Source organism: Kryptolebias marmoratus, linkage group LG18 (assembly GCF_001649575.2).
Source record: "Kryptolebias marmoratus isolate JLee-2015 linkage group LG18, ASM164957v2, whole genome shotgun sequence".
In the NCBI taxonomy this organism is placed as follows: Eukaryota; Metazoa; Chordata; class Actinopteri; order Cyprinodontiformes; family Rivulidae; genus Kryptolebias; species Kryptolebias marmoratus.
In genome coordinates this window covers 15,736,311-15,754,998 of record NC_051447.1, presented here as the reverse complement: position 1 = coordinate 15,754,998, position 18,688 = coordinate 15,736,311, and the positions used below count along the sequence as shown (strand labels likewise).

At 42.0% G+C, this 18,688-nt stretch overlaps 1 protein-coding gene and 1 long non-coding RNA gene across 5 annotated transcripts in view; one reads left to right on the top strand and one right to left on the bottom strand.

Moving 5' to 3' along the window:
* Nucleotides 1-3,112, bottom strand: part of cald1a (caldesmon 1a) — a 63,282-nt gene extending 60,170 nt beyond the window's left edge. For all 4 annotated transcript variants that reach the window (XR_005234381.1, XM_025007761.2, XM_025007762.2 and 1 more), the window contains exon 1: nucleotides 3,035-3,112. Coding sequence is in view for 3 of the 4 variants with exons in the window: in XM_025007761.2 (XP_024863529.1) it covers nucleotides 3,035-3,097 (63 nt within the window). In the remaining variant the exon portion in view is untranslated. The remainder of the gene's footprint in view (nucleotides 1-3,034) is intronic.
* A 12,688-nt stretch (nucleotides 3,113-15,800) lies between these two features.
* Nucleotides 15,801-18,346, top strand: LOC108240977. Its single transcript, XR_001808791.3, has 3 exons — nucleotides 15,801-15,954; nucleotides 16,867-16,991; nucleotides 17,144-18,346. It is a non-coding gene; the product is annotated as an uncharacterized LOC108240977 (long non-coding RNA).
* Nucleotides 18,347-18,688: the final 342 nt, after the last annotated feature.

The following is an 18,688-nucleotide window of genomic DNA, read 5'->3' as shown; positions in this document are numbered from 1 at the left end:
AGCTATAATTCTTTTTTAAAAAAAAAAAGAAACGATAAAGCGGAGGAATTGCTGATTGCATGCATGTGCTGGAGCGTTTTGCGCATCTGCTTGTTGTCAGAGCGTTCGGCGTAATGGGATGTGCATGAGAGAGGGCCGTTGAACAAATCTGAAAACGTGTTTATCCTCCGTCCTTTGAGCGGTGATGAATGTTACGATAAAACTGTCGTTCTTCATTTCCGATGTTTCTTTCTGACTTTTATTACCCTTCCAGGCTGCACGTCTTGGCCTCCGAGAGCGCCATTAACCCAACGCAGGACGGCTGGGAAATTAAAAAAAAAAAAAAACGCTGCCGAGCCCGCGGGGGAAGTTTACATTCGGCACAACGCCCCTATTGGCTTTATTTACATCACCAGCTCAGGTGTTTACCTCACCCACACGCAGGTTCGTGAGGGCTCCGGCCTCGCCTCAGAGTACGTGCGATTCGGCGATCCGGCTCGGAGATAAACGAAGAGAGCCGCGCGGCGACCCGGGACGAGGAATCCCCCTGAACGCAGGAGGAACGCATTACGGCCGGTTTTTCGATTCCCGCGAGTCGTTGCCGCTCCTTCAGACCTTCAGAGCCCCGGGGGCCAGAGAGCCTCGCGCCACCATATTTATCCAAACTCACACGTCAGATGAAACACCTCAAACGCAATTATGACTCCATTTTTCTTTCAACAGGAGACGGAGCACAGTTTGCTCATGTCATCCGACTGTTTTAGATCAGATGAAAGAGGATGTTGAAGCTTTGAAAGCTCTGATATTAGCGTGTTAAAAGTACCATTGGTGTCAGACGGGGACTCGTTAACGATGCACCACTATTTCGGTGTGTTTACGTACGATGGATGATAAGTTTTTCAGTGTTTGGGTTGATGTTTTTACCAAAATACCTGCAAGTACACTGATTCTGTTCAGTTCTCATCTCCCCTACGGTTGGCTCAGAGGTTTACAGACTCGTGGGCAGGAACCTGACGAATTCTGGGCCATTCTTTCCCTGGGGGTGCAACAATTACACCACATTTAACTTCAATAACTCTAAAACAAAAAGTGGGTTGGAATTTATTGTTGATTTTCTCGAATCCAGAGCCGACATCTGGTTAAACGTTGGATATTTGACCACCCGCCGACAGTTTTGATAGAGACCATTTAAACAGGTTGGTTTCCTGCTTTTAAAGGCATATTAGCTGCCAAAATATATGATTTTTGATTTTATTTAAGTTTTTGATTTGAATGTGTCATCAATGATAAAAATAACCACTAAATATGCATTTACAACCAAAGGTCTACCACATAATTTGTAATAAATGAGTGAAATCAGCAGAGTCATGTTTTGTTGCCAACAATTACGAGTCGTTTGTTTACATTGGAACATCGAAGAGTTTACTTCAGACAGACGGATGTCGGTGAAATAATCCCCGGATATAAACAGAGTCAGAGGCAGAACGATGGACGCCGGGTGGGAGGAGAAAAGGTGAAGTTCTTCTTCTTCTGCTTAAATAAATATACCAAAATTCTAGCTGCAGTCAGTCGTGGTCACTAATGAGAACCTAACAAGCCTCATGAAGTTAAAGGACATCCAAGAACCTTCAGCATCACTTCTTAAAGAAACAACTTGTGACCTGAGTGTTGTAAAATCTTGACATCTGAGTCCAAGACGATCGGTTTCACAAACGGACGGGCTCCAGCAGCGACAGACACCTGTCAGACCTGCGTTCGCTTTTCAACGCATCCCCGGTTTTTAATATTCTGCAGGGAAACAGCCAGATCATCAGAAAGGTATTGGATGATCTTGTGCGGCGCCACTTCCACGCCAACGTTTAAGCCAATAAAACACGTGACAGATTCCCGTGGATTAGGCCACTGATAGATTTTAAAGCAGTTGAAGGTTGTTTTTTTTATCCGTATTAGCATAGTATCAGACCTAAAACACACATTTATATTCAAAAGTGATGGGAATGGAATGAAACAAAGCATTAACGGGGACTACTGTCTTTGCTGGATTTTCTTTTCATGCTTGAATTATCGCCGCGTCGGATTTTCATTTAAATCTTGTCAAAAGTTTCGAACAGTGAGGCCAAAATCGTCTGTACGAGGCAAAACTTCAGGCGAGTTTCAGGTTTTCATGGGGACATTCATAACGGATCCCCGTTGTCCATCCAGACCCAGGATAGAGGACTTCTAGGGACCACATTTAAAACTAAAGCTAAAATAATTAGCTTCAGATAGATTATAAATCAGACCCCCCACACCCAACGTTGAATGGCTATCGACCAAAACGTATAAATAAATAAAATAATTGAAGCATTTCAAATAAAAAAAAATTTTCAAGTATATTTTAAAAAATGTGAACCTTATTCACCAACCCGGCCTTTATTTGATTGCAGTGTTTTTAAAGAATTAAAGCATTTCAAGTGCTTAGTCCTTTAAAACAGAAACAATAACTCATGACAAAAACGGCAAATAAAGGATAAACAGGATTTCTGTTTTTTTGCTTTGTCCTTCATCTCAACATTAAAAATATTACATCTCTTTAAACCATATAATTGTATCAATTTCAAATGCATGTAGATGCAATATTTATTTTTGCTTTCACTTCTGGGACGCGTTATCTTCCAACAAACGAGCGCTTATTTGGTACAAGTGGTGCGGTACAAGGCGTAAAGGTATATACATATTTTAAAAATGAGGCTTTCTCCGTCTTTGGATGAATATATTTTGGTGCCAGACGTTGTTATTATTAAGCTAATGTTGCCAACCTACTGCTGTGCTTTAAGGTTATTTAGGACGAAAAGAGATCTTACTCGTGCCTGTGTGACATTAACATTTCAAACACCCTTTCTAACAGTTGGAGTATGTGTTGGCGATGACTCTCGGCTACTTTCACAACGAAATTTAGCTCAATATTCAAAAAGCTGACAGAGTTTGGGTCGTTTCTGTAGCAGCAAAGCAGTGGCCATCGTCTTGAATTGAGTCCTAAAGTGGAGCAGCCGATAAGAAAAATAAGGATTTTTACCTGTCTGAAGGAGAAACTGAAAACCCTGTGACCCGCCTGGTGGAACGTCCTGCTGGCTGACATGTTCGAGGCCCCGCGGCGAGTCTCAAGGTGACTCCGTCGTTTCGGCTGAAAGTCTATCAAGTCAAAACACAGAAACACCTCGATGTCAACTTTTCTTTTTCTTTTCCTCCTTGATAAACTCGTGAAACCTGTCAAGACGGTATGAGTCCTTGCCAAAAGTCTGGCCTAAAACATCCGTGTGAAGAATTGTGGCTTAAAGGTAGAAACTCTTTGACGTCAAGCTTCAAGACATCAAAGCAGCCCTGAACCCTAAGAGAAATGTTTGTACATTCTTTCATCATGGCTCTGAAATACAGAATTCACTCTCTCTAAAGATATATCAGTTGAAATTATTTATTGCCTCTGGCTCACATATTAAATGGCCGTACAAAAGAAACGACTTAGTTCATTTAACAGGGACAATGCAGATAAACGTGCTGCCAGATTAGCTTCCAACTAATTTCTTTCTGTGGTCCATGACAGGTAAAGACAAAATACATAAAAAAAACAAGTACAAATTAAAAAAAAAAAAAATCATATAAACTGAATTAAAACAAAGCTACTTGCTATCACATTAACACAACAAGTTTTAAATCGGGAAACGTGAAAAGCTAGCTAGCTTGTTAGCTTCAAAATCTTCGAAATGATGCACAGTTTGTTGAAATTTGGCGATTTATCACCCGGAGAGGTTTGCTTTACGAGTGTCTAAAATGTCACCAAAAGCTGCAGCCCTATATTTAGAAAGGTTCACAGTGACGGCAAGCATTATACGAAAGGATTTCCTGGCGCCACGGCAGCCAAAAGAGAAAGATGGTGAATTTCAAAGGAAATTATTGACAACTGAAGACATTCATGTTAAATAAATGTAGATTTTAAGGTATTATATACGTAGTTTAGTTACTGAGATTTATTTTTTGACTCACTTTCATGCAAATCTCAATATTCTCACTTATTTTGCACCGCAGCCTGTGCACATTCCCACTCATTTTGCCAGCATTGGTCACATATAACACCGGCAGACTTAGGAGAGTAATGCAGAAACAAAACAAGCGCTCCTGTTGGTTGGCTGCAGTATGAGTCCATGTAAATAAATGCAACATTTAATTGATTAGAAAATAAAAATACACCAACATTGGACATGGCAGGGCCTATAAACTGGATTTTCTGAACAACAAAAGTCCACGATCTTAACCGTTTTCTGTCTCCCCACATCAACAACCACGGATTCATCAGTACCTGGCCGGAGATGAGGGTTTTATGACCACGTTTCCTTTCTCGTCCTTCAATCTAAGCAGCGCTGAAACACACAGGACTGCCGCAGACAGAAGGGCTTTGAAATCATTTCCGCAGAGCGGAGTCAAAGCTGGGGCGTCCCTGTGTGGGATGTTTGACTTCGCCACGGTAACCCCATGTGCACATACTCACAACAAGACCATCTGTTTAGCATAAAAACACCAAAAAAAAAAGGACATCTGTGGGTTTTTTTTTTCATATACATTTAACAGCTCTTGAACACACTCTGAACAGACATACAAGGCGCAGGTTTAGATATGTAGATTTAAAATACCTGGCCCACCGGTTGGTTTTATGTTGCTTTAGTTAGGGGATTAACGCACCAACGAGCTGCGCGTTATTCCTCAAAAACCAGACCGGATCCAGACCTGTTGTGTTGCTTTCACTCAGCGCCCTGCAGCCCTTATTTATGCATCAGTAAAAAAAAAAAAAAAATGAATGAACACACGGAGGGCGATACTTGGACAGCCCCTGGTGGAGATTATGATAAAGTGAACATTTTGAAGTCAGATTATTTAAATGTGATGGGTACAAGCACCCCGACCTGCGCTGCCTCCAACAGTTCGGTCTCCACAGTGGATGAGGATAAAAAAAACGATCCAGTTGTGTTATGATTGGCGCGATTTGTGGGGCGTTTGTAATTGTTTGGGAAAAAGAGTAATTCAGTCGACGCAGTTTATTTTAGAAATGATGTTTTCTAAACACAAAAGCACTCGAGTTGGTTTTTTTAAATCAGACACTATGCTTACAAGTGTTCTGAATTGTCTGACTCTAAAGAGCAACACTTCAGAAAGTCAGATTGCCTGCAGTCACACTTCCATTTCTCTGAGATGTTTCACTTTCCCTGTTCAGGTTTTAACTCGCGTCAAGTCTGGCCTCTTCTTAACCCCCCCCCCCCAAAAAAAAAAAACACGGAAACGCAATCCCCGCTCCCCTCTCTGCATTAGAGGACGTGTTGCTTTCGGAAAAACATCATGAATGTTGGATGTTTTTTTTTTCCTTTTGTATTCTTCACGGATGAGAGCAGATCAGAAATGAACAAGAACAACAAAAAGAAAAAAAAAAGGGGGGGTGGCTTCAGAAGACCGCTCGACGTAACGCACGCTTTTTCGTACCGACCTCCGGAATTCACGGTGAGTTCAGCCAGAGCGTGCGAGATCACAATTTTACTTTGGTGTGGCTACAGATGTAAATAGATCTAATCTTAGCAGGAGGATTAAGATGAGAGGATAGCATTTGATCTTCAAAGAGAGAGAAAAAAAAGTGTGATTTGGTTCCAAAGGCAGGAAAAGATTGACACGGAGTTAAACTTCGATTCATTTCCATTACAAAGACGAGCACTCGGTTCTCATTCTCGGCCACCGTTACCCTCCGTATCGCATCACTTGTCATCACCCGTGTCAGTCTCCCGGTGTAAATCCGTACAGATCTCCTCTGACAACCGGGGGCTTCTTTAAACTGCTACAGGAGAGACGGAAGAAAGAAATGATTCTTCATCAAATGACATGTAAAAGCCTTCAGCTTTCAAATTTCCCTCAGCTGCCACACTTCGACAGGTGGCAGGATGTGTTTTGAAGTGGGGTTTTTAGAAAGTAAAGTAAAAAGCAGCAAGAGATGCTGTTTATCTAAGAGACGCAGGGGAGCAGGTACAGGAAGAAATCCTTCAGATGACAGGAAATAAATAGGTCCACGGAAAAACCTATTGGAAACCATCCTGAACATCAGATTGTTAGGATTATTAAAACAGTCAGGGATCGATGTGGTAATCGGCATGGATTCATTTACATTTAAAGACACAAAAAAAGACTTCTGAGGATGGAAATATTTAACAGTACGCATGAAGACCGATCAAAAACAACTAAATCTGCCCAATTTTTCTCCTCATTTCGAAGGTTAATGTGTCCTTAAATGAAAACATTTCCAAGCAAATTTTGTAAAAGATCGAAAAGTCTGACAGTTTTGATCTATAAAGCATTTATGCTTTTATTGTTGTCATAAATCAATCTTGATCAATATAAATCGGTATTTTTGACAAAAAGATTTACCAAAAAAACCTTCAGTGTCAAAGTGAAATCAAACTTCTACAGATTAATACCGCTTAAATACAAATATTTAATGCAAAGTAAGTGACTGCATAAATATTCACCCCCTTCACATCAATATTTCTGTTTCCAGTCACGTGGTCGTGTGATGATGCGTCATTTTGTTCTCGCAGCAGCTTCACGACACGAGGCCCGGGCCGAACGGTTTCTCTCAGGGGTTTGCGCCGAGTATTGTGTGATTGGTCAGAAGTTGTTGTGGGCGTGTTCATGTGAGCTTTAATGGAGTCATTTGGCTTCATTCGGCGGGAAGAAACAGGAGGGAGGAGCTTCCTGGGAGTTCTGATCCGAGTATTTCGGGGACAATTAAAGGTGTGTGAGAAAACAAACGTCTCACAACCACGTGGCCGCGATCCAACTTTGTGACTTGTCATGGAGTGTGCTGCTGGAGCCTTAAGTCTGTGTGGATAAGTCTTCGTGTTGTTGGACTCCATTCTTCTTTAGAAAACCGCTCACGCTCTGTCAGATCTGTGTGGGTCGGGCATTAATGGTCCCTTTCCAAGTCAAGCCACAAATTCTCCATTGGATTTAGTTCTGGGCTTTGACTCGGCCACTCCCGAACCTTCCCCTTGCTGTCTTCAAACCACTTCCGTGTAGTTTTTGCTGGAGGCTTTGGGTCAATGTGTCACTGGAAAATAAACCTCCCCCCAGGCTGAACTTCTGCTGCAGACAACGTCAGATTGTCCTCCAGGATTTTCCCCATGTTTTGCCACATTTATTTTACCCTCCATCTTTACGAGCCTTCCAGGTGCTGAGAAGCATCCCCATAGCACGATGCTGCCACCACCCTGCTTCACAGTAGGGATGGGCAGTATTTGGTTTCTGTCGAACTCAGTGTCTTGTCTGATGGCCAAGAAGCTCCAACTTGGACTCATCGGACCACAGAACCTTCTTCCACTTGACCACAGAGTCTTCTAAACTGTAGTCACGACTTAACCAGAGTTTTCCTCAACAGTAACCTTCTCTTTGCCACTTTCCCATAAAGCTCAGAGTGGGGAAGAACCCGGGCACCAGCGTCTCTCGTCTCACCCGCTGAAGCTTGTATTCACTCTCTCGTGTCTCCTTTCTCATTCTTCACCGTCCCTCAGTTTGGGAGGACGGCCTGCTCTTGGTACATTTACACACTTCCATATTTATATACCATATGTTCCGGACTATGAGGCGCACTTAAAAGCCTTCAATTTTCTCAAAAAAAAAACAACAGTGCGCCTTATAATCCGGAGCGCCTTATATATATAATAAGTCGTAATGTTTTAGTAAGACTTTGGTAAAATACAAAACCGCAGCTCTTGCAGCATTAAGGCTCAGATATAGTCGTGCAGGGCTCCGTGCACGGACCTGAGCAAGCCGTGTAGGCGTTTATTCTTGACGCTTACGTCGGTGCTGTGTTCTCCGAAAAGACAGGGGGCTGTATTGTTTCGCTTATTGCACTTTATATATGACAAAAGTTCGAAAATGGACCATTCGTTGACAGTGCGCCTTATAATCCAGCGCCCTATAGTGCGGAAAATATGGTATATTTTTAAAATCCAATATGGTAAATGCTGAAAAGTTAAATAAAATGTCAGGAGAGGACATTTAAATTTAAAACAGAAAATGCTACTTCAAATATCAAAGACGAAGAGTGAGCACATTCCTATCTTTGTCGGGGTTGGAAAAACAACTATTATGATTATGTTCTCTGCACGTTGAGCTAGCCTGCACCTGGTGGAGCATCTCTGCAGTTTAGAAACGTCTCTGTTGTTGTTCCCTCTGCTCTCGGTGCAGCTGTTTGTGCCTGCAGACATTTAGGGAGGATTTAAACTGTTGTCTTAACTCTGTTCAACAACCAGCGAGGCCTAAGACCTTCTTAACAGCTTGCCACGTCGATTATCCGTGTATTAATTTTACAGTGCATCTCGGAGTCAGCGAGTGCTTTGCACTTTGTCTCCATTACGGTATTAAATTCATAACACGAGAGGCTGCAGACTCCCAAACAGCACCGTCTCAGACTGCGTCACACCAGCTGGCGCGGCGGCACCGAAACCGACTCTTCAGCTTTTCTTCACCCGTTCCTTCAGGTTTTGCACCTTGAATCTTTAAAAAAAATAAATAAATAAATCAAAGCCGGACGAAAAGAGTTGGCAGCAGATGGCGAAGAACCGTTATTTACTGGACGCGACCACGAAGGCTCGGTGTTTTTCTGCAGTACAACGTTGTTCCTCAAGATGGGTCCGAGAGCCAACGAAGCAACAAACAGCACACACACACACAGTGTTAACTGGCCTGTCCACACCATGTGATTATGAGGAAGTAAGGGGATATGGAGCACTAAGATAAACAAACAAATAAAAACGACCCTGAAATCAATCCTGAAAAGAATAAATTCCACATATAATTCCAAAATACATTTTGATTGACATATTTAAGACTACATTCTTTATAATTTGATTACATTTATTCATTGTGGTTGTTAATATCTACATAATTATTATTGTTGTTCTTGTTAAAAATCAAAATGCTTCGCAACAGAGATAAAAAAATAATAATACCCCTCTGTCGGTTTTATTTTTCAATCCCACGTTTTCTATTTTATTCCAGGTGGAAATTGTTTTAATTGTAGTTTTGGCATCCAAAATATTTGCTGTCTTTGGTCTGAACCATTAATATTCTGTCAAAAATGGACGCATAGCATATCATGTCCAATGAGAAAGGGCAGAAATGAGAGTAGCTGGGATGAGCAGCTCGGATTGACGATTTAGAGGTAATTAAAGGGACAGAAACTCATTCTGGAGAACCAGGAAGAAACCTGAAGCCAGTTCAGACTGTTTCGAAAGCAAACTTCTGTTGTCTTAAAACAGCTCCAGTTTTTCCTTCACCAGGACTGCGTGGTGTTGCTGCATGTTTTTTTTTTTTTTAAGGAAGAATGTCGCAGGTTTGACTCCTGGGTGGGACCTTTCTGCGTGGAGTTTCTCCAGGTCCTCCAGTTTTCTGCAACAGTTCAAAAACCTTCAAGATGTCCCGACAGAAGACACATCTAGTGTGTCCCTAGATGTGAGTGACAGCATGGTCGGTTGTGTTGTTTGTCTCTTTATGACCTGGTGATGGACTGGCAGCCTGTCCAGGGTGTAGCCCCGCCTCTTGCCCTACGACCTCTAGAGATAGGCGCCAGCTCCTCACAACAGGAACAAGCGGGTAAAGAAAATGGATGAATGAATGACTCTGCCATGATTAGGACAATGCATTCTGGTTTGTAACATGTTTCATATGGATACTATCGTAACAGGTTATGGATCAACATGGTCTTTAAATAACTATAGAATTCAGTGTAGAAACTGGTTGATGCTGAAGTGAAAGAAACAAAAGTTTAAAACCAGCCATCACCTTAATTGTTGTGAAATTTTTTAAGATAATGTTGTTTTAAAATGGCAGAAATTTGCTTTGGACCAAGAGTTGTTAGGTTAACTCGCCCAAAAACGTCTCCATGATTCTCTAAAACTCCAAAATATCCAAACTATTCCTTTAGGATATGGCCGTCTGGGTGTCCCAAGCAGAATCACATTAGAGAATACAGATTAGGTTGTAATCTTGGAACTCTGAAGTCCTCTACGGCGTGCTCGTCCAACCAGAACCAACAGCAACAATCATTCTTACACGACCAACATCAAGGCAGGAGACAAACAAGAACATCGACAGGATGCTCTTCGTTTCCCCGACCGTAATCAATAACAAGGACTGTATTAGTGAGATGACTTACTGAAATGCAGGACAGCGTGGTAGCGGGGGGGGGGACATCACCCCTTGCGGTCGTCCCCCTGATGGCGAGCGCCAAGACAATGAGATAAAAAATTGGCTGGCCTACATTCGCAGCTGTGGCGTGTCATACCAGGCACCATATGGCGCGCATTACAGGATCATGAGACTTGATTATGTGCGATTAGATTACTTGTTGTAGGTTCCTTGGATCGTGATCCATGATCACAGCTGTACCAGATAATTTGTAACACAGGCTATAGCTGGTTAAATACCCATGTCATTGTCTCATAAAGTAAATTAATGCCTAAACAAACATGTTAACATAGCGTGCTACATCATTACTCTACTTTTTTTTTATTGGTAGCTTTATAAAACAGAGCATTGATCTTTACACACGCTTGGCCAATATCAATACACGTCAAGCCCATTAATGTTTACGAGCAGCTCCGATCCAACATTCCTCACACTGATGGAAGGATCCATTGGTTGAGACGGCTCTGGAGGACAGAAATGTGCCCCACTGGTCCCCCCACTTCCTATTCCTACATGCCGACCTGAGCCCCACAGCTAACGCCCACACTTTTTCACTTCCAGGGTTTTACATATAAGGACGAAACAAAAAGGATCTGACTTTTACCAGGTTCTAAAACTATTAAAACCCCTACAAGAGAAAGAGGTTGGACTTTTTGTTTCTCATAATGGTATATCTTGTCCTATGATTTCTCCCCAAAAAAGAAAAAAGAAAAAAAGCTATTACTGCCACTTCTCCGGGGACCAGTTTGACAAGATCCTTACGGTCTCAGCCAGGGATGAGAGCACCTGACCCTTTCTCCTTCATCACATACAGAGATGAGGGAACCTGGGCGGGGAGCGAAAGTTCATCCCGTGGGTTAATAGGGTCCTTGGATGAAATCATGTGAATGACACAAACAAAAGAAGACTAAAGGCGAAAAAAGTTTTTTAAAAAAAGGAGACTTCTTGATTTCCATCATTCTTTGATTTCCTCTACCTGTGTTACAGATTGCCCTTCAGACGTTTGGAACGAGAACATCACGGCAGATAAGATTTCGTGCTGTAATTGAGGCCCGGGCAGCCTAATAGCGTCTCGGTCATGGTGTCTGCTGAAGTCTCGCACGAGGCGGCAGAGTAAAGAGGCTATCTGCTTTAATGCGACCGGCGTGACATTACACACGGGGAATGAACTTGTGACCTTCATCTTGACACATTGCTCTGCAGCTTCTGGTGACCTTATTAGCTCAGCTGAGCTAAAACACACTGTTTCAGCCACACGTGTGCGTAAACACACAGGATGTGTACTTCCTGTCGCAGCGCCACCAAACAGGGCTGCAATTAATCACAGACAACATGGACGCTGGAGCTATTTTTTCCTTTCCCTCTCTCCTCAGAAACACACAAATGTGTCTCATGCTGCAAATTAAAGGCCTTTCATGTCATGGTTTTAAAATAAGATCGTTTTATAATGAGAAGGGACAGGGATACAGCTGTTTTGGTCAAGTCTCGTAAATAACATTATGCACAATCTCTTGCACTCAAAGTATGCGTGGAGAACGACTCTTAGCTACTACCACATCAAACTTTATCTCAATATCTGTGAATTTGACTCAGTTGGAGCCATTTTTACATTGGCTGTTGACTGGCCATCTTGAGTTAGGTTGACTCTAATTGTTATTGCGGTTTAGATGCACACCCAGTGATTAATTCAAATTCAGTCAACAGAAAAACGGGGGTTGACGGGAGCAGTAAATGCCAGAAATATTGCACAACATGTTGCTCTCAGAATATGTATTTAATATAATGCCCAGTCACTACCATAGCACATTTTAGATTAATATGGTGTCTGTAAAATTGGCTGGGTTATATCCATTGTTGTGTTCGCTAAAGCCAGTTGGATGAGGCGACCATCTTGAATTGGGATGATTCCAAAAGTTGTTGCTGATAGTTTGCGAACAAACACAGCTGACTCCAACAACTAATGGCGAAGTTCTAAAAACAGATCTTGCACAAACAATAAGCGCTCAGAGTATGGGGACGACTCTCAGCTACTACCACACCATATTTTAGCTCGACATCTCTAACATTAGCTGAGTCACAACTTTTTTTGTGTTGACCAAGGTCAGTTAGTTGTTGCAGCCATCCTGAATCAGGTAAAATCCAAGCTAATAATCAGTTAAAGATGTAGATTCAGTGGTTACTTTCTCATTTTTATTAAAATCCGTCCGGTGGTTTAATAATTTGCCGACAAACGAAAGCACATAAACAGGCAAAAACATTATCACCGCTAGCCTTTGGCAGCAGGCGATAATGGATGAAGAGGTTCAAGCCAATGCACTGTTTTACAGGGAAGCGATCTGACACCAATAAAACGCGAAATTATTGGGAAAATTACGAGCTTGGATAATGAAGGCGGATATGAGCCGAGGCCCCCGAAGAGCAGGAGAGGTGCTGAAGCTGCAACACGAAACATAAACCCAAACTCAAAGGCCAATCAAGCAACAACTCGACGTCTTAGTGCTACTCATCACTCCTACAATGAAACAGAAAAAACACCCCAGAGAAATCAGCATTTCCTGCGAAAAATACAGCGCGAAGGCTGAAGACGCTGTAACGGAGTTGTTGAAATTAAAACAAGCAGAACAAAACTAAAATAAAGCAAAACAGTAGGTAAAAGCTAAAGAAACATAAGACAACAAAAGAGCCGGTACGCTGAAGTATATTTCATTTGTTTTTGAAGGAAATGAAGAGATTTTAATGTATTTCTTTTGAAAAGATCTTTGGAAATAAAGTTAAATAACTCAAAAAGTATAAAAGTGACAAGTATTAACAGGGATAACGTCATATTAAAAGTCAAAGCATATCATGCCCGACTGAGATAAATGTTCTGATATAGTTAAGTATTTGGAAGTAGTTTGATTGAAAAAAAAAAAAAAACGTACGAAAGAAACAAACCGTCAAACCGCGTGAACGCTGAATCAGCAGAGACATGACTCAAAAGCTCCAATTAACCACCTTTTAAACCCAAACTCCACCAAGAGTTACGATATCGCCTTTAAAAACATTTCACTTCCTCGGGAAGTACTTCAGAGAGGTTGTTTCCGTTCAGGAGGTGTTTAACTGTAAAACTGACTTGGGGGGGAAAAGCTGGATTTTATGTTGGAGCCGTGATTTACAGACATTCACAGCATGTTAGTATACCCGGATTTTACCAATAAATCATTTTTTATGTTCACGGTAGTTACTTAATACCTGGGATTTACGGTTTTCCCTCTATGTTTCAACTAGTTTACACTAGACTCACTCAAGGTTTAAATTCCGCCTTTTGTTTGGATAAACTCCATTTTGGCTGCTCTTATTCTTGAGATCATCAAATTGGTTTGCAACATAGATTGTCTGGAAAACTGGAAAACTCCTTTTACAACAACAGGGAACTAAAGTGTCCAAAGGATCCCAAATGCTGTCCCAACCTTGCCAGTCGTTTGGTCGCAAACACTTAAAATTCAGTGAGTCTGCAACGGAAGGTTTGCCTATTTTCTCGCAATTTTGAGTCGTCAACTAATCTCCTACAGTCTGAGCTCGGTGAGATACTTCCCTAACGGTCCAAATGTTCGGTGGCAAAGGATCTAATTCCCCGAAATTCCCAAACAAACTCCTACACCGGTTAAGAGGGCCAAAGTCATGAGCCTTTTTGCAACAAACTCATGGATCTTTCTTGCCTCTTGGCTAGATCTGGCTTGAAAAAGAGATTTTTCATCTCAATGAGACTGGATAAATTAAAGATATACAAGGATCCCTGTTTGAGCAAAGTGCTGGTCCTGTGCTGTACATCAAGGACAAAAAAACCCAAACCTGACATCTCTTGAGTCTGAGGTCCAACTACTGTTCGGACTCTCCTCTCCAGCATCCTGAAATAGACTTTTCTAGGAAAAGTTGAGAGGTGTGACCCCTCTGTACTTGGAATACAGCCACTGGTTTCTCTTTTACAAAGTTTAGTTTAGTAGTTTAATTCAGAGGACAATGTGAACAAATCTAAATATTACTGTAAATACACCAGACTGAACTAAAAGGCTGGTTTTTATCTGCAGTCTTTTGGTCTTTTACTTTGATCTGCCAATTCAGACAAATTTTCCCAGATTCCCCAGTAATTTCCCAGATGTTTTAAACAAGGCAGCTTTAACGCAGGTGATTAACCACCTCAGGATTTTCGGCCTCAGTGACAAGACGTCGTCGTCTGGACCTCTGCTTCCGTTACGGCGAGGGTGTCAGTTGGCTTGGAAAGATCTTCAAAGTGTTCCTATGATCGCATGACACGCATCAGAAAATCAAACTTCAGCTTCAGAGTGCCAACATCAGCTCAATCACAGACCTGAAAAGCTATGCCGTTTGCTCTGGTGTTCCGTGGCAAATTTGTTTTGGGCGAGGAGCCTGACAACTCAACAATCCTGATGACGACGAGGGACCAAGAAACCTCACCCGGGCCTCACTCTGAGGCCAGGCCTGAAGGAGAGGTAATGATGCCTTCAGGGTGCCGTATGAAGGAGTTGTTTTGAGCTTGTCCCACCAGAAGGAGGCCTCAAGACCAACATGCTGGAAGGAATAATTCCTCACAGCCAGGCTGGGAACACATTGGAGTCCCTCCGGTGAGTGGGAATAAGAGATGCCGGGAGAACTCAAATAAGCTAGCAGATAAATCTGTCACAAGGTTGCAGACGCTGAAAACATTTCCTCGACCGACACACAGGCGAAAGAGCTAGTAGTTTCTTCAGCTTCTCTTTTATTCCTTGTTACCCTCTCCCTCCTGGTACTTTGAGGAAGACCCTTTAAACTGTTTTGCTGAGATCACTTTTCTTGGTCATGGACGTGAAATAGACGAGGAGCTGCAAATTGGACACATGAGATTAGCCTCTGGTGTCCCGTGGCTGCACATATTAAACCGCATCAGCATATATGGAACGATGGGATAACGTTGACAATAAGAGATATAACCTCTTAGATCTGTCAGCTACAGGAAACAGCATCTCGTGTTGCAGCTATTACCTGTTACAGTGCCAACTTCTTTATTTTTTTTAATGTTTTAAGCCTTACAGAGAATTAAATAAACAATGTTGCTTTGTGTTTGATTCATTGTAATGTGTACCATTTCTCCCTGCGTTGCAGGCTGTGGGCTTTTGGACAATATCCAGGGCTTTTACACTCTCCCTAAACACATAAAAACGGATCTAGGAAGCACAGAAATTATGGGTCAATAATTTTTGGCAATAATCAGCCCACACGACATAACCTATATGAAACCCACCCCCCGTTTACGCCCCCCACCAAAGCAAACAGTGCCTGTCGATGTGCTTTTTGGTCAGGTGGCGCAGCTGTAAAACCTCATAATTGTTTAATGGTGCGTTTTATGAGGCGACACTGTGAGTCAGTGCAGCCCGAAGGCTCGGGATTCCAGACGATAACACATCGGGGTTGGTAATGCGGGGTTAATCACAGGTGGATATTAGCTCGCTGTGGGCCAAGTGCAGCTGCTCGACATGTGCGCTGCCTTCGGGCGGAGGGAAGGGGGGGAGGTGCATCCAAAAAGCTTTCTGCCTGTTTGCCTGAGCCGACCTGACCTTGCAGACTGAGCACAAACACACGTCGGGGAGGAAAGGGACAAGCTGTTCTAAATACAATTCACAATGGCGGAGGAAGAGACGACTTCACGCGCGCACGCACGCAGACGACGAAAGATCTGCTGAGGTGGGAATTTACACAACACTTTGTTCCATGATCAAAAATAACTGTTCCGCAGCTGTCTGTGAGCAGCGATGCAGAGCGGTCTCATACTGTCCCACAGCACCGTTCTGCATGAGCTCAACGGTCCCCTGAAGACGCTCCCTGAACTTCTGTCAACTGACACAAAAACATCTGAGTACGTCCACGCGCGGCACACAGGAACCTCAAGCATCACCGGCCCCGTTGCGGACACGTGGCAGGTTTTAAAAGGATAGTATGGTTATTTTTTGAAGTGATGTTCCATCAAACAGCACCATGTCAGCTGGGACATCAATCCTAGAGCACAGAATATAGAGAAAAGTCTTCATCCACGCTAGGCTAACGGCTAGCCAAACAAGGGCCCGTTTTATAAATTGTTGTTCAGGCTTTTTCACAGTAATGTCATACTGGTGTGAATGAAAGAACACTACATCATTAAATAAACTTTTGCATGACACCGTTTGTTTGGTGTGATGCTGTTGTTGTTTTACAGGCCTGACAAATCCTTTAACAGGAGAAGCTCCCAACAACCGAGCTCTGTCTTATATTAACGTGCTTATTGTTCCATATTTTCCTAATAGAGCCCTTTGCTCTCAGACTGCAGGTTTACTTGTGGTTCCTAGAGTTTCTAAAAGTAGAACGGGAGGCAGGGCTTTTAGTTATCAGGCTCCTCTCTTGAACCCACTTCCAGTCTCTGTGTGTGAGACTGACACTCTTTAAGACTTTCCTTTCTGATAAATCCTATAGTTAGGGTTGGTTTCCTGAGGTATCCCATAGTCCTGCTGCTATAAACGGACCATGTTTCCTCACTCTGCTGCTGTCTTTACTCTCCACATATATTTACGTAATTATTGTTGACATTAACCTGTGATGTTTTTCTTTTTTTACTGCCCATAGAAACTATACCTGGACCAATCTCTCTGTTTGTGTCTCTTTCCTGTCCTGAGCCTGGTTCTGGTTCTGCTGGAGGTTTCTTCCTGTTAAAATCAAATCCTTGCCATTGTTGCCAATGCCCTCTTCAGGTAGGATTGCGATAAAACAGAACCTGCTGGATTCTTTAGATAACTTTTACTAATTGGCATTTCATAAATTAATGCATGTGAACATATAATAAGAATAGACTGAAATCAGATTTGAATTACATTTATGATTTGTTTTTTTTTCCTTTTTACAGCGCCCTGACGTGACTTTTGTTGTGAATTGGCAACATCTAAATAAACTGAACTGATATTGGATTGACAGAATATAAATTGGACCCTCATTTAAGTAACCGTTTGCCCAGACTGGATGAAGAATTTTCCTTTTCTCCCAACTCCATGACTGATGTCACAACTGATAACGTATCGATCACTAACTGACAGAACATCACTTTGTCCCTTTAAGAGCTACACAAACACAGTTTACAGCTAGCTCTGAGACGGAGCTGCAGGTGTTTGGAGGTTCAAAAGGAACTGAAATAGCAGCTTTTCCTCAGAAGATGTTTAAGCCAGCTTAAGGATTTCGACGTGTTGACACAAGTATGAGTTTAAGATAAGAAATCGGCCATAAATACGCATCAAAAAACCCATTTAGAAGTCCTTTTATGTGATTTCTGATTAAATCTATTAGATTTTTCTTATTTGTTTCTTGTCTAAAACATCTTTTTGTCTTAAAAGTAGTGAAAACTGGTGTATTTGGTGGTGTGCAAATCTATGATGCTTGCAGGGGAAGACGAATGAAACAACTAAAAACCTCAATTTGTCTTTTCTTTTTTTATATATATATATTCAGTGTCCTGATACTTGGTTTGAGCCTGCCGACGAGGAGGAAACTGTCAAAAACACGTCATTTAACACTGGAGCAGACAGGCTGGTGTCAGAGCCTCTTGTCAAGAGTGATGAATTGAACGAGGAAACAGAGTTTTGTTGCTGGATAGTTTTATCAGGAGGGAGCTGATGGCCTTATCCTCCACAACGAGCTGTTTGAATTAGTTTTGTCATATTGCTCATGACAAAACTAATAAAATCCGAAACTTTAACACGTAATGTGATTAAATCATTTTGTCAGCAGAGGCTTATTTGGGTTGGTTTTCTTATTGCGAGACAGCATCAATTATTACACATCGCTAATTACTGCCACGGAAGGTGAGGGGTAACATTTAATAATCAAATTCTCAGGAAGTAATTGTTGGATCTAGAAATGATTATCTTTGGAAGTCGACCCGAATCAAGATGGTCGCCACAGTCTGTTAAACGTGGCAAACTCAAGGCTCGCGGGCCAGATCTGGCCTTCTGTAACGTTTCATCCGGCCCTCTAGTCTGGGACAGATAGTCTGATTCTTATTTTGCTTAAAAAAACTGAGCCTAATTAATAAAGTTTTCTCTTGACAGTGACTTAGAAGCCAACAATATATAGTTTTAATTTCTGTATGATCAGGTTTTTGTTGATGGCTTTTTTTTATCTATTTGTCTGTGTTCATTAAAGTCTGTTTGCTCTAAATTCTGTATAACCTGTAACTGGGAAAAGGTCATTGATATTTCTATATGGATGACTTGACATAAAACCGAGGTTATTTTATGTAATTTTTAATAAATATTGATCGTGACTGGCCCTTGGCTAGGGCCAAATTTTTAATTTTGGCCCCCTTGCGTCACTGGGTTTGACACCCCTGCACAAAAAGGCTTGAACGTTTACAACTTCGCCATTAATCGCTGGAGATGACAGCTGATCCAGCTCGACT